This window comes from Portunus trituberculatus, unplaced genomic scaffold (assembly GCF_017591435.1).
Source record: "Portunus trituberculatus isolate SZX2019 unplaced genomic scaffold, ASM1759143v1 PGA_scaffold_475__1_contigs__length_85926, whole genome shotgun sequence".
Classification (NCBI taxonomy): Eukaryota; Metazoa; Arthropoda; class Malacostraca; order Decapoda; family Portunidae; genus Portunus; species Portunus trituberculatus.
The window spans coordinates 69,838-85,926 of record NW_025541643.1 but is presented as its reverse complement, the minus strand read 5'-3'; the positions used below and the strand labels follow the sequence as shown (position 1 = coordinate 85,926).

Below are 16,089 nucleotides of genomic sequence, written 5' to 3'. Positions count from 1 at the left end.
ATTTTAGTCGTCTCCTTGCGTCTGTGGCGTGAGGTTGTGTGCGCAACGATGGGCGAGGAGATTGAGATTGACACTGAACGGCTAATTTCTTTGGTGCAAGAGAGGCCTGTTTTGTGGGACAAGACAGAGGACATATACAAAGACAGGAATGCTACAAAGAATGCATGGAAAGAAGTTTGTATGGAACTGAAACCTGACTTTGAAGAATTGGAGGACAGAGAGAAAAATACATTTGGTAAGTAGTTTTATTCGATAACATAGCATTTCATTCGTATCGATACAATTTTGTTACTTGTTTACTTGCGTTACTTATTACAATAGCACTAATAGACATTCACTATATGTAATGCATTTTAGTTTTATCATTTAGAATTTAGCCATTTGCCAAGGGACAGCTCCAGCGTTAGAATTGAAGTAGGTGCACATTACATTTCTTATATTGTTTGCTGATAGGCCCCCTCTAAGTTGTGTCCCCTGTTGTAAATCCTGCAAGCCTATAATTGTAGTTGTATCTTCATGACAAAATCCATCCCTGTCACGAACGAAGTTATGGAGAAGAACACAGGCTTTGACAATATCAACAGCGAAATCGACCTGAACATTAAGAGGCCGATGTAAGATTCGCCACTTATTGGTCAAAATGCCGAAAGAACACTCAACATACCGACGAGCTCGGCTCAAACGGTAGTTAAATATCCTTTTTTCCTTAGTAAGGTTCGACCCCCCAAAAGGGCGCAACAGATGATTATGTAAGGCAAATGCTTCATCGCCCAAGAAAAAATATGGAACTTTTGCACTATCCATACCTGTGCCGGGCAGAACTTTCTCGGCAGGCAGTAGTTGATCGTTTGTTTCAATTGACGTCCACAGTCTGGTTCGTTTGAAAATTGATGAATCACAATCCTTCCCAAAACTGCCAATATCAACGTATGTGAACCGATATTGAGAATCTGCTATTGCCATCAAAACTACAGAATAGTACTCTTTATAATTGTAGAACATGGAGCCACTTTTATAGGGGCAAATAATTCTAATATGTTTTCCGTCTACTGCACCGATACAGTGAGGAAAATTTGCAACTTTTTCAAAATGCAATGCTATCTTTTCCCACTGTTCTTTTGTGGGAACAGGCATGCATTCTGAGAGCATGACTTCCCAGATAGCTTGACATACAGCTCTCACGAGTAGGCTTGCTGTGGAAATGCCAATTCTGAACGTGTAGTGCAGATCAGTCAGTGTACACCCACTTGCCAAGTACCTGCAATAGAAAAATGTCACAATTTAACATGTTTTGTATGTATACTTATATGCTATATGTGTTTACTTTTAAGCTTTCATGTTTACATATATGTATACATGTGTGTGTGTGTGTGTGTGTGTGTGTGTGTGTGTGTGTGTGTGTGTGTGTGTGTGTGTGTGTGGAGAATAATTTTAGATAATAAAATAATTTTTGTTGAGACACTTGATATAAAAGTAATACACGCCCTATTATTTACAGGAAAAGATGTCATGAAAAGGTGGACGAACGTTCGAGACTGCTACGCCAAATTTAACAAGAAAACAAAAGAAGCAAAAAAATCAGGAGCAGGTGCTTGCAAGGTGAAATCTTATATCTACAGCAAGGAACTACAATTTCTATCAAAACTATATGAAGAACGAGACACTCAGGACAGCTTTGATGGTCCAGGAACATGTGAGGAAGAACATGATGGAGGCGCTTCTTCCGATCCATTACCTAGTCAAAATCGTCTAGCGGAGCTAGCGACGTAGGGCGAAAACGGAGCCGCAAACTAGATCCATTTGAAGAGCAAATGCTAAAGATTATGGAGGATGATGCGAAAAATAGGCACATGTCATTTTTCAGAAGTGTTTTGCCATCACTGGAGAAGTTTGACGATGACGAAGTACTTAAATTTCAGATGGATGTTCTACAGAGCATATCTAAAATTAAGGAAGGAAAACTTAGGAAAACAACCACTCATAACGTCCACATGTTTTCTCCTTCCGGTGGTTCTCCGTATCCGACATTTTGGCAGCATCAATCCTACCCTCCCCATACTAGTCTGCCGCCTCCTGCCCCGCATCACCATTCTCAAACATCCCGGTTCCCCAATGCAGCTCAACCCGGCCACGTTTCAGGCGACTTCCAGGGCTATGAGCAGCAGATGTCTTCAAGCTACGCCGACAATGCAGTATCACCAACTCCAACACAGTTTTCAAACGATTCTATAGATTTTACAAGCTAAGAACACATCAGTTGCATTAACATGTGCTACATATATGTTACCCAATAAAGTAGATAACTCTAAAACTATTTCAATTACCTCAATGTTATAGCTAACATCTCTTCAGGCTTAATGCAGTCTCTCATGTTTGTATCCTGGCGTTGCAGAACTTCTTTTAAACAACGATTCAGCTCATCAAATGATGAAATGCTCATCCTGAAGTAATTGAAAATTTTGATTCGTCTTCTCTTAGTTCAGTAAATAAGGTGTGAAAGGAACTTAATTCGTCTCTTTTTTGATTAATGGGATGTACCCAACAGGAACGCTTCCTTTGTCGTCGCCGTCTCCGGCGATTCAAAACACACAACGCAATAACGCGTGACCTCTCCATGTCAAGTGCAAGTGCAAACTGACACTGGGCACCGTGGGAAGGTGTCACGGCACGATTAAAACCGTCTCGTGTGAAAGGAGCAAACCGTCTCGTGTGAAAGGAGCATATCATGGACGATTTTTCCCGTCACGATTAAAATCGTCTCGTGTGAAAGAGGCCTAAGAGTTCGTCGCCAGTGGTCATTAGCTTCTGCCAATCTAGCATCTCTAAGTTGATTCCGTATGTCAGTATATCATCGGAAGTCATCGTAGGTCCAGCCTAGACGAGCTGTTCTCTGTCGTTAAGCTAAAAACTGAAGTCTGAGTAGTTGTGTGGTACGAAAGGGAAAGGGAGCTGGTTGTAGTCTGAAGGACTTAGTGGGTATGTGTGTTGTCATGGCTGTCTGGACTTTGTCTGTCCAAGTAGATATAGCTTCGTCTATCTCCATGAGTGTCCCCCTGGAGATGTCTGTCTCGTCGCTCATGTTTAGAAGTGGGTCTGTCGAAAAAGTGTCCCAGTCAGTGTTGCGGTAATTTAATTGTCGTGATGTGGGTATGAGAATTGGTGAGGTGAAGATGATGATAGGGATGTGGTCACTTGTAGTCAGTGGTCCTGGAGAAATATAGTGGTTGAGTAAATTGGCCCTGTTGGCAAGAACAATGTCAGAGGCAGGTCCACAAAAGGTAGGAAAAGTAGGTCCCAAGTGTAACGCTGTTTGGTGGCTGGTGTAGTCTAACAAGTCGCGTCCAACCTGGTTGGTAGTTGTGTAACCGAGTGTTGTGTGTCTGGCATTAAGGTCCCCTGCTAGGAGTACAGGGGTGTGTCTACGTAAGAGGCGAAAGAAGTCAGGGTGGGGTATGTATGGGCGCCGAGGAGGGAGGCAGGTTGTTGCAATGGTAAGTGGCCCGTCTATAGTGTCAATTACAATGGCCAATGTCTCTGATAAAAAGTCATCTTCCACCCTGTGGCGGATTCTGGTTCTTACTGCAATGGCAACCCCGTCGTTTTGTTCATTAGAGATGTTTTGCTGGTGGACATGATAACCAGGGATTTTAAGTCTTGAATCGTTTCTAAGTCCGTGGCTGTATATCAGAATTATGTCTGGGTCTAGCTGTCTGCAGGTGTTAGTTAGGTCAAACTTTCGCTTGTCCCAGGTGTGAACGTTAAATTGTACTACCTTGAGTCAAGTCATTTTTAAGGGTGATATATGTCCTAAGTACTGCAGACGGTCGTCAATGTGGGGAGGCGGCTGGGCAGCAAGCTCTTCGAAGTCCTCGTCGTCCAGGCAGGCGATGTAGTTCCCACGAGCCAGGCTGTTTGCTAATAAAATCAAGAATCCTGTCTCGGTCAGCATGAGACTTACCAGAGTGTAGGATGGCAAACCCTGGTTTGTTGAGCAGCCCAAGTACATTCTTCTTAGTCTTGGGCAGTCTGGCGGAGGATTTCCTGGCGATGGCGAAGTCGAGACTCTCATCATCATGCATGGATGATTCTGAGGAGAGGTCTCTGGAGGAAGTAAGAGAATAGGAACAGGAGGCCTCGCCAGGGAGGGGTGCACGTGAGGCAGAAGGGCTGGTCATCTCTCTAGGAGAATGAGTTGCCCCTTCATCGACGGCCAGGTGGTCTTGTGTGGCGTCTGCAGCTGTCGGCATCTCCTTCGGTGGTCCAGCTACTTCTGCCGTCGCCTCCTCTGTCATATGCTTGGCCTTCTCCACCACGTCCGAGCCCAGCAAAGAACTCAGAATCTGGGGAGAAGGGGGATTTATTGGGAGCCTTACCTGAGGCATGCCGTTAAGGGTAAGGCCCTGTGACAGCACGGTCTGGAAGCTCCCGGGAAAAGCCACGTTCATCATGTGAGCGTGGAGGAGAATTATTACGCCTTTGGATGTGGTGGTGGAGGCTTCGCCCTGCGTGGAGGTGGGTGTAGCAGTCAGTGTGGGTGACAGCTGAGCTGACACTGCCGCCATAGCGTATGAGGACTGCATACGAGCCCGGGCTTGCTTCTCTCTCAAAGCATCCTTCCGGACTGGGCAACGCATGGCCCTAGCGCTATGCTGCTCCCCGCAGTTCATATATCTCTTAGTATCTGCAGGACAGGTCCGGAAGGTGTGGTCTCCTCCCCCACACTCAGAGCAGCGAAGATAGTCTCGGGGCTGGGGACAGTCCTTGGTGCGGTGTTCCTCAACCTTGTGGCATCTGTCACAAGCCATCAGAGGGGTGTATGTCTCATCCCAAAGAGCAGAAGGCCCCCAGACACCGCCCTCGCTGCCATGGCGCTGGAGCCAAAGACCAGCTTCAGGGTGTTGGATCGAAGAAATTTGTAGGCATCCACGACCGTGGCCCAGTCCTGGGCCCTGAGAATTTTGTTTTCTTGACTGAATTGCAGTGAATCAATCAATCAATATAACTACAAATCAGATTGGAGGGGAAAGCCACCGACATACTACTGATCAGTAACATGGACATGGAATATCGGATCCTAGACACAGAGAGGAAGGTTGAATAAGAAAAAAAAAAAAGAAAGAGAGAGAGAGAGAGAGAGAGAGAGAGAGAGAGAGAGAGAGAGAGAGAGAGAGAGAGAGAGAGAAACTTACAATCAGGGAAATCGCTCGACCATACGGATCAAAGCCAACCCATTCATGGTCTATGTAATATTATTCTCTTTAGATAAAGCACCTTTGGCCCTAAAGACGGCCTAGATATTTTTTGTTGTTGCTTGCTTGCCTTGGATGACACACTTATTAGGCACGCTTGCCACGGATTCGACGAGCCAGCTGGATGTCCTTGGGCATGATAGTGACATGCTTGGCGTGGATGGCGCACAGGTTAGTGTCTTCAAAGAGACCCACGAGATAAGCCTCGGAAGCTTCGTGGAGGGCCATGCCAGCGGAGGACTGGAAGCGGAGGTCAGTCTTGAAATCCTGGGCAATTTCACGCACCAAGCGCTGGAAAGGCAGCTTCCTGATAAGCAGTTCGGTGCTCTTCTGATAACGACGGATCTCACGGAGGGCCACGGTTCATGGCCTGTAGCAGTGGGGCTTCTTGACACCTCCAGTGGTAGGAGCAAATTTGCGGGCTGCCTTCGTGGCAAGCTGCTTGTGGGGGCGCCTTGCAACCGGTGGACTTGTGAGCCGTTTCCTTAGTACGTGCCATGGTGAGTAAGTAAGGAAGTAAGTAAGTTACTGCCGCTCGGAACGAACAGTTGGGCGAGTTGAGCGCTTAGGCTGGCACTTCTTTAAATACGGTTTGCCGGGGCCCTACCTTGCCTTACGATTGGACGGGAATGACGTAAGAGTGTTCGACAACCACAGAAAACTCCCCCCCCCCTCCCAACCATAACAACATGTCATGGGTAACTCAAAGAAATTTAGGCAGGCGAGAGGGAGAGAAAAGAGGAAGGAAAGAGAGAAAAGAAAAACATAAAAAAAAAAAAACGGACACACACACACACACACACACACACACACACACACACACACACACACACACACACACACACACACACTTGTTACAAATATATATATATATATATATATATATATATATATATATATATATATATATATATATATATATATATATATATAGAGAGAGAGAGAGAGAGAGAGAGAGAGAGAGAGAGAGAGAGAGAGAGAGAGAGAGAGAGAGAGAGAGAGAGAGAGAGAGAGAGAGAGAGAGAGAGAGGAGAGAGAGACAGAAGCAATATATATATATATATATATATATATATATATATAAAATCATAGTTGGGTCACTCGTTATTGGTAAGTTTTTGCGCAAATTGCAAATTTCGAAGTGGCAAGAAAAATTGCAGAATGAGACGTCGTAGGACCCTGGTTTTGTCTTAAGAAGCTTTTTAAGAGTGCATAAAATGTTATGTAGTACTCTGTGGTTGTATCTGTTCGCATTACTGAACTATAATGAGATAATTGGAAAAAATGGCAAAAATATAAAAGGAATAATTTTGGCCTTAAAGATTTTTAAAATTAAAAACTAAATTTTAAAGAAGGAACTGAGTTCAATTTTTAAAATTTAGTTTTTTAGTAAAAAATAAAATAACAAACAATTGTTCTTAGGACACATGTAATTAACGAATTTGTGCAAGGGTGGGCAAAATTATTGAACAGATTTCAACTGAATTATTCACTAGCGTTTAATCGATCCAACAAAACAAGCATCTAGGTCTCACAATAAATAATAGTTTAATCCAGAACACAAAATTTCAAACAACGAAACCAGTCTCCTCCGCGTATTTTGGAAAATCACAATTAGAACATAAAAAATACAGAACACAAAATAGCGAGCGTTCACAGGTTGAAAAAAAAAAAATAGAATATCTAGTCGTCTACGCCATCGACGTCCTCATGCCCATCTTCCTCGTCGTTGATGCATCTCGGGGAGCAATCGCAAAGCTCCGAACAAGGAGTATATATATATATAGAGAGAGAGAGAGAGAGAGAGAGAGAGAGAGAGAGAGAGAGAGAGAGAGAGAGAGAGAGAGGAGGGAGGGAGAGAGAGGGAGGGAGAGAGAGACAGAAGCAATGTGCAGCTGAGCTCGCCACTCCACTCACCCAGCTCTACCGGGAATGCCTCACTTCCCAAACATGGCCAGCACTCTGGAAGCAGGTCAGAGTGGTGCCTGTACACAAGAAGGGTAGCAGGGCGGATCCTAAGAACTACAGGCCCATCTCTCTCCTCTCCGTGGTGGGGAAGACGCTGGAAGTCCTCATCACGAGAAAAGTCACCGCCTTCCTCGACGCCCACCACCTCCTTAACTCAAAGCAGTTTGGGTCCAGGCAGGGTAAGTCGGCCGCCGACCTGCTTCTCCTAAACTCTACGGAGTGGAGCACCGCGATAGACAGTGGGAAAGAGGTGTTCGTCGTTGCCCTGGATATCGCCGGTGCTTTTGACAGAGTGTGGTTCAAGGGAGTGGCAGCCAAACTGAGGAGCCTTGGAGTGTGTGGAGGACTGCTGCACCTCCTGGAGGACTACCTTCATGGCAGAACCCTGCACACTGTTGTTGATGGCCACTCGTCCTCCCAACACCATATCAAAGCCAGCGTCCCTCAGGGCAGTGTCCTCGGGCCTCTGTTGTGGTTTGTATATTTCAATGACATACTGCAACTAGTCCCGGAGGTCAAAGCGTATGCAGACGACTGCACCCTCACCTTCATCAGCGACAGGAACCACCGGCAGAACACGGTGGACAGAATCAACGCTGTCCTGCAAATTGTTGCATCCTGGAGCTGGCGCTGGCAAATAACCCTCGCCCCTGAGAAAACTCAAGTCCTGCACATCTCCAGGCGGCGAGAAGACGCCCATCCCCCAGCCTTCTTTCTTGAAGGCAAAAGGCTGTCTTTCCAGCAGTCTATCTCCATCCTGGGGGTGGAAGTAGACGCAGGCCTAACTTTCACCACCCACGTGAGGAGGGTTGCCAGGGATGCGGCGTGGAGGCTGAGCTGTGTCCGACGCGTTGGGAAGTTGTTCGACGGTCCGGGGATAGCGTCCCTCTACAGGGCCCAGGTAAGGCCCGTCATGGAGTACGCTCCCCTCACCTGGTCCTCCTGCCCACCCTTCTATCTTGCCGGGTTGACAGGATCCAGGCAAGAACGCAAAGGATGGTGCAAATGAGGAACCAGGACCAGCAGCTCAGCTTTCAACCTCTACAGCAGCGGCGAGACGTGGCGGGCCTGTGCGTCATGTACAAGGCCCTCAGGCAACAGACTCCACACCTGGCACCACTACGCCTGCCACCCCCATCCATCCCCACACATGACACTCGAACCGCCGGCCTAATAGACCACCACCTCACTGTGACTGTCCCCTTTCCAAGGACCGAGAGTCACCTCCGTTCCTTCCTCCCTCGTTACAGCCGCATGTGGAACCGGCTGGTGCAAAACACAGACATACACCACTCTACATGCCTCCAGGCGTACAAAAGAGGCGTGAACGAGTGGCTAAAGTGCTAGTGTGACACCAATAAGTGCTGTGATACTGTGTAACTATATACTATTATTCAATTATCAATTTATGACTCACTTCTTTAAATATTGTCTATTTCTTTTTGTTGCCAAGATAGGCCTCAACTATACCATAGTTTCAGACCTCTGGTATGAACAACACATGTAACCTAGTTTAAATAAAAAAAAAAAAAGGATCCCACTGACAATTCTGGACGATGATTTTTATTTTTTTTTATTTACATGATTTTACCGGATATGTGCATAATCGCAAAATTAGAAAATGGAGTGATTTTCGCGCGCGTCCCCCCAACAATATCTACCGGAGGGGGGGCGACAGCCCCCCCTCGACTCCCCAAAAATATTATTTTGCTAATTTGCATCAATTTGCCTAAAATTTCCATAAATTTGAATACATTAGCATAAACATTGCATACATTAGCCCATACCGAAAAAAAAGTTGACAATTTCACAATATAATTATTTCAAATGCAAGAGCTACCAACAAATAGCATTAAAATCGTAAAATCGTTAAAAAATGTCAGTTCGAGTCCTCTCCTATTGATGTGTGTTTAGAATACACAGTTTTGTCTGTTAATCATAGCACGAGGTATAAAGAATAAATGGATTAATTAACAAAGAATTAAATAATCAGATAAAACAATATAAGAATAGACAAATGAAACCTTCTTCCTTTTCATCTTCTTCTTTTTCTTCTTCTTCTTATTATTATTATTACTACAATTAATCGCAAAAAAAAAAAAAAATCAACCAACTAGAGCAAAAAAGAAAAAGATATGAAATAGAAAAAAAAATAAATAAAATAAAATAATAATAATAATAATAATAATAATAATAATTTAATAATATATAAATAAATAGATAAATAAAAATAATGGAATGCCAACAACATCTGGTGTTCCCAGGCGGTCACCCATCCAAGTACTAACCGGACCCAACGTTGCTTAACTTCGCTGATCGGACGAGAAGCGGTGTGTTCAACGTGGTGTGGTCGTTGGCACTCGATTTGAGTTTTAGGTTCCTTTAACTTCTTCCTGGCTTGCCCTACTATACTCCATATACCCTGTGAATCAAGTTTCCCTATTGGATTAATCACATCCCCCCCCCATCTCTCTCTCTATCTCTCTCTCTCTCTCTTTGTCTGTCTGTCTCTCTGTCTGTATGTCTGTCTGTCTCTCTCATTATTAATGTTATTATTATTATTATTATCATTAATATTATTATTAATATTATTATCATTATTATTATTATTATTATTATTCTGACACAGACTCGGTCTGCCTCCCTCTGTGGCTGGTGGCTGGTTGGCTTGTTGCTCGCTGCATGCATGCCGCTGGCTGGAAAATCTGGCACCTCCTCCTACTCGATATTATTTGGTTTTACGCCGTTTTCTTGCTTGCCTCTCGGTTGTTCGTCTCGGATGCGTGGTCCGAGGGGTCAACGACGAGACGGAGACCGTGTTCGTATGACCCAGCGATGTTGGATCAAGTGGAAAAAACAGGAAATATTGTTACCCTACTACAACCGGGAAGGCACCAGTTCCATATATATTACCGCGATCCCGAAGCCCGGCAAAAATTTACATCTCCCTGAAAATTATCGCCCCATAAGCTTGCTGGAAATACTCGGTAAATCTTTCGAGCGGTTAATTAATCAAAGGTTAAGATCATACCTCGAAAGCAACGAAATGCTGGGTCCCCAGCAATTCGGCTTTCGTAGTAATGCTTCAACTGAAGACGCCCTTAATAGTATTATCACATATTTAGATGGAAACTCGTCCTTTTATAAATCTGCACTAGTGACAAAAGACGTGAAAAAAAAAACTTTCGATACAGTCTGGCGCACAGGATTGAAATACAAAATTTGCAATAACTTTTACCTGCCCCCCTTAACCCAAAAATTCCTGTGCAGTTTCTTGGACGAGCGAGAAACTAGAATCAGACACCAGGGCGTCTTCTCCGCTTATTTCTCCCCCATAGGCCGGAGTCCCACAAGGCTCCGTACTCTCTCCCACCCTCTACAACATGTATACCGCCGACTTACCCCGTCCCACCCACAATGATTCCTTAACAATTCAATATGCAGACAATGTAACACAACTGGCGCGCGCCAGGACATTAGATCACATTACTGACAAAATTCAAGAAGAGTTAACAACCACAAGCTTATGGGAGCTAGAATGGCGCATCCACTCTCATCCTGAAAAATCTAAGGTTACATACTTTAACAACAAATTCAAACAGCCCCACCAAATTTCACTTTATAAAGACTTTCCAAACCCTGTACCCATCCCAATAAGCAAAGTCAGCACTGTCCTTGGCCTCACTATCGACAAACACTTTAGATTTAATATCCATATAGATAAAAAGTCGCCATTGCCTCAGGGGCCCTGAGCAAGTTGGAACGTTTTCGCGACAGTACTTCTAAGCTGAAACTTCACCTTTATAAAGCTTTTATTCTTCCTCTAATAACTTACTGCCCTCTTGCCTTGTCTCTCTCAGTCCCTTCCAATCTTCTAAAACTACAGAAGGTCCAGAACCGAACAGTTCGTTTCGCACTTGGAACGAAATGGTTCGATTTCCAGACCTCTTCATGTCTTCATGAGGAGTCCAACATCCTACCACTAAACATCACACTCTACAACAGAATAAACAAACAACTAAAAACGTTCCCAGACAGACACACAGACACATACAACTTCCTGAAAATCCTTCCCCGAGCACACAGACGTCTACCCCACACCACCCTCCTTGACCCCACAGATGAACCTCCTGAGCCCATCTACAGATAACGGACTCCTCTTCCCCTCATTCATCCTCCATCTAACCTTTCTTTCACTCCCTCTTACTAACTAACTTCTATTCTTATCCATCCTCCCTATCACTTATTCACTAACACACATTTTTTTTCTCTATCCATCCTCCTTTCAATTCCATTCACACTCCTCCTCTCACTTATCTTCATTACTAACAGTACCACTCCAATTGTCAGAGTGGCATCACCCACACCCCCATCACATGCCCCTTCCTACGGGAGTGGGCTCGCGTGCCAACGCCTAGTGGTGTTTTCATATTTTTTGTCTTATGGCTTTGTATTCATCTTTTTGTTTTTATGCATTATTTTTCCGTCTCGCAGCTTAGGCTTTAAGGGGGCACCGGACCACCTCCAAGGGTCGGGGACAGCATAACCGTTCCCCTCCCAGTGACGGCACGGCATGGGGCCCCCGGCCGTCTGCATGGCGTTCCGGTAGTGGCACCCCCTGTGTCTGCTACTGCGGAGCGGCCAGTACTGATGGAAGGTACTGTGAACGCACAAAACGCGGGAACTTTTTCATCACCTCCACAGAGGTAGTTGGGAGCGACCAATGCTGGGCGAATGACGAGAATAACCGCACCCCTCCCTCTGACGGCACGGCAATGGGGCCCCCCGGCCGTCTACATGACGTTCCGGCAGCGGCACCCCCCCGCGTCTGTTATGGAGGGGCCAGTAGTGATGGATGGTACTGTGAACGCACAAAACGCGGGAACATTTTCATCACCTCCACAGAGGACGCGGAACTGTTCGGTCATCTCGCCGTCACGTCATCCACCCTCACAAACATACCATCTCCCTCAAACCATCTCCATCCAATTGACCCTCTTAATCCTTTTCTTATATCCATAGCAGGTTGATCTCCCCAGAACAGGGTGATACTCCAGGACCGGACCACTCCCGGCGGACACCACCAAACACCAATATCCACTCATCACACTCATTTAATCAGAAATAAAATATTCATATACCCCCTCACCAACCTCGCTAATAAAGTTAAACCTTATACTACAACCCCAAATCACCAATTATACTACTATCCGTGGTTCGGAACCCACGTAAAAATGTAGGTCCCTCCGCTATACGGAAGTATTTCTCACCCCATTCCCTCTATATGTCATTCTTTCCCCTACTACTATCACGTACTTCACTCTTCCTGCTTCACGCTTTTTGTTGTTTGCACTGAAAACGAGACGGTTTGGCCGCCACTTCCGTGTTGGTGCGGCGCCCTCGTCCGTGGCATTGGCGGTCCTTTGCTCTTGCGTGCTTGGTACTAATGCGATCTGCTTGGCTCCCTCTGGTCTGGTGCCGGCCTCCCTTGCCGCGTCCATCTCTTCTATAAAGAAACATACAATAGACCAAACGCTCAGTCATCACAGAAGTCCATCTGGCGCCTGGGTCAAGCTTCAGTGACTTTATCCTCTTACTGAAGCTCCCTTCTTATCACCCATCTATTCTTCTTCTGTCCTCACTTCCCCCTCCCCAACTTTTCTCTTTTATTCTGATTATGATTCTGAACATGCGTTAAACACACCGCTTCTCGTCCGATCAGCGAAGTGAAGAAACGTTGGGTCCGGTTAGTACTTGCATGGGTGACCGTCTGAGAACACCAGATGTTGTTGGCATTCCATTATTTCAGAACAGCCAATCGTAGCATCCAGTCAGCCGCGGCCGCACCACGTTGAACACACCGCCTCTCGTCCGATCAGCGAGGTTAAGCAGCGTTAGGTCCGGTTGTTGCTTGGATGGGTGACCGCCTGAGAACACATGATGCTGTTGTGTTGTTTACCACAAGTGCTCTGTGTTTTCGAGTTTGTGCATTTTGTTTTTCAGCAGGATTATACCAACGCCATTCACCACTACAGGAACACGCCGACTGAGTGAGTGTTAATTTCCTGTTCCCTACAGTTTTTTATAATTGTTCCTGATATTTATCTGTTTATCCGTTTGCTCTCTCTCTCACTGCATCTCTCACTTTAACTCCTCCACGCTTTCTATTTGTTATTACTTCATTGCTCGCTCTTCTTTCATTTCTCCTTCCCCTTTGTCGATATCTGCGAGTGCTTTAACCGTATTTTACTGTGCTTTCCTTGTGTCTCCTAATCTTTTACTTAGTCTTATTTTTTTTTTATTTAACCTGTCTCTTCCGTGTTTATTTTATTATGTTAGTGCTTTTACCTTTTTTGTGTGTGTGTGTGCTAAGCGTTTGTGCAGTGACAAAAGTGTAGTGAATCAGTGACAAAAGTGAAGTGTCGTTTTGTTCTGCGTATGTTGGCAGAGAACTGTCACACAGACGCAATGGCCACGTAGGCCGCGCCTCCAAGCAACGGCAGGAAGAGGGCACCCTCTCCGACCGGAGTGCTTGCGGCGCCCAACAAGAGGCTCGCGGAGGATATCACCTGCGATCTGATAAACTTGGAGTCGGATCGAGAACAGGCGACGCAGGTGTATCGTCCTCCACCTCTTCTATCGCCACTGCCGCCATCGCCCCAACGACTGGAGCCCACTCCTGCTCTCAGGTACGTGCTGGAGTCTGTAGGGGAGTTTCAGAACAAATACAAGGCTCTCAGGTACCTGGAAGAGTCCAAGAGCCCGCCACTAAATGTGAGGGTCGCGGTTTCATCACACGACACGTTCGTGATTCAACCGCAGGACGAGCTCGCGGCCAGATCTCTCCAAGAACTGGCAGACAGCGGGCCGCGTGGAATCAAGCTGGAGCCCTTCACCCCCCAACCCAGGAAGAGGAAGGGGATTCTCCTCAATTTTCCTGTCGAGTACGATCTCGAGGCGGTGGAGGCACACCCTCTAGTGGTGAGTGCTCGCCGCTGCACCGTCAAGTCGGCCGGGAGGCGGTTGCCAACAAGGAGCGTGGAGATCCTCCTCCAAGTGGACCGGCTCCCAGACTCGCTGGACCTCGGCTGGCTGGGCCAGTTCCACGTCCGCGAGTACGTGCAGGAGCCAACACGGTGCTATCGGTGCCAGCGCTACGGCCATATTGCCAGGCGCTGCCGGCATAGGTGGGAGCAGTGTGGGGTGTGCTCCCAGCTGCACCCTACCAGCCAGTGCATCGAGGCACTGAAAGGGGAGGGACCGCGGCCGGAGCCAAAGTGCGCCAACTGCGGCATGAACCACCATGCCTGGTACAAGCGGTGCCCAGAGCGGCTACGCAGACTCCCCACAACCACTGCTGCCCACCCTCCTCATGCACATGGCCCACGGCACCCACTGCTACCCCAGGAGGATGCTCCCAGCCACCGCGCCTCGACCGCACGTCCCCCCACCCCAGGGGTGCGATGGGTACCAGCCCCTCCACCACAGCACAACGCTTGGGGAGCTCAAGAAGCTCCGCAGGCACAGGAGACCCAGGCGCCGAGGCGACGCCAGCCACCCCCGACCAGATGAGCGGAGGCGTCGCCAAGACGCTCGACAGCCCCGGAAGTACAGAGCCCCACGGACTTTAGGGCCACCAGAGAGCGAGGGAGAGCAGCCCCTGAGCTCAGCGGAGGAACAGGAGGCCCACGCTGCGCCCCAGACACGGACACGGAGGAAGAAGGCTCATCGCCGAGCCGCTCCCGCCCCACACGAGAGAACGCCAAGGACAGGGAGCAGCTTCACCAATTGCTTCGCAGCTTCCTGCAGAGCCTGGTAGAAAACCTGGCGAAGACCCTCCCGCCAGGCGAGACTACCAGCAGGACACTGACCGGTGTCATAGGGAGCTGCAACAGGTTTTTCACGACCCTAGAGAGCGTAACCCAGGTCACCGACATCGACACCGATTAAACGAAGAAATGGTCCATGAGAGTAAGTTGAAGTTCCTGCAATGGAACATTTTCAGTCTCAGGAGCAACAGAAACTTGCTTCATGCCGCGCTAATAGAGGACCAGATTAGTGTGTGTCTACTACAGGAGACACTGGTTACGAATCCAGAGCAGGTCAAGCTCCCAGGCTTCACTGCACACCATATCCTGGTCAGTGAGAGAGGTGCAACGAGGGGCTGCCTGATTCTTGTGAAAGACAGCATTCAACACAGGGTGATTGAGCAGCCCATACGCTGTGGACAGGACGTTGAGGTCCAAGCTGTCACTCTCTTCCTTGACGGGACAGAGCTACACGTTTATAACGTGTACAAGCCAGGGCAGGCAGAGCTCGATCTCAGCGAACTGCTCAGTCTGGCGGAAGAGGAGGAGGTCCTCATTGGAGGGGACTTCAATGCCCACCATGAAATCCTCTACTCCAGAAGTCCGACCAACAACGCAGGGCGCCACCTTGCAATGTTACTGGAGGAGGTTCCAGGAGCCAGACTGCTTAACACAGGTGAGCCGACACACCTGCATGGCAATCCACTGGACCTCACCATTGTTTCAGCTGCCCTAGCTGAAAGAGCTGGCTGGTCTGTACACCCGACTCTTACTAGTGACCACTTTGCGGTGGTTACCACCCTAGACTTAACAACACCACACACACAACCTGAGGCGCCTAGGTGGTGCTTCAGGAAGGCGAATTGGGCCACCTTTCGTAGAGAGATGGCCACTTGGTGGAGAAACTACACACGCACAGACGATATCGACCAGTTTGACAGCGACTTTACAGATGCACTAGTCAGCTCTGCCAACATGGCGATCCCGGTCACCACCGGCTACAAGCCACCGACCAAAAACTGGTGGTTTCACAATCAGCGCGTAAAGGAAATGAATCACAGGGT

At 47.3% G+C, this 16,089-nt stretch overlaps 1 protein-coding gene, 1 non-coding gene and 1 pseudogene across 2 annotated transcripts; 1 reads left to right on the top strand and 2 right to left on the bottom strand.

Moving 5' to 3' along the window:
* The first annotated feature begins 33 nt into the window (after positions 1 to 33).
* LOC123500722 lies at positions 34 to 2,311 on the top strand. The gene is given in 3 exon segments (XM_045249360.1): positions 34 to 235; positions 1,499 to 1,741; positions 1,744 to 2,311. Coding segments are annotated over 3 exon segments (933 nt in total). The 5' UTR covers positions 34 to 48; the 3' UTR covers positions 2,247 to 2,311.
* A 3,001-nt stretch (positions 2,312 to 5,312) lies between these two features.
* LOC123500729 lies at positions 5,313 to 6,008 on the bottom strand (annotated as a pseudogene).
* Positions 6,009 to 9,456: 3,448 nt separating this feature from the next.
* On the bottom strand, positions 9,457 to 9,575 carry LOC123500732. Its single transcript, XR_006673439.1, has one exon. It is a non-coding gene; the product is annotated as a 5S ribosomal RNA (ribosomal RNA).
* Between the last annotated feature and the right edge of the window lie 6,514 nt (positions 9,576 to 16,089).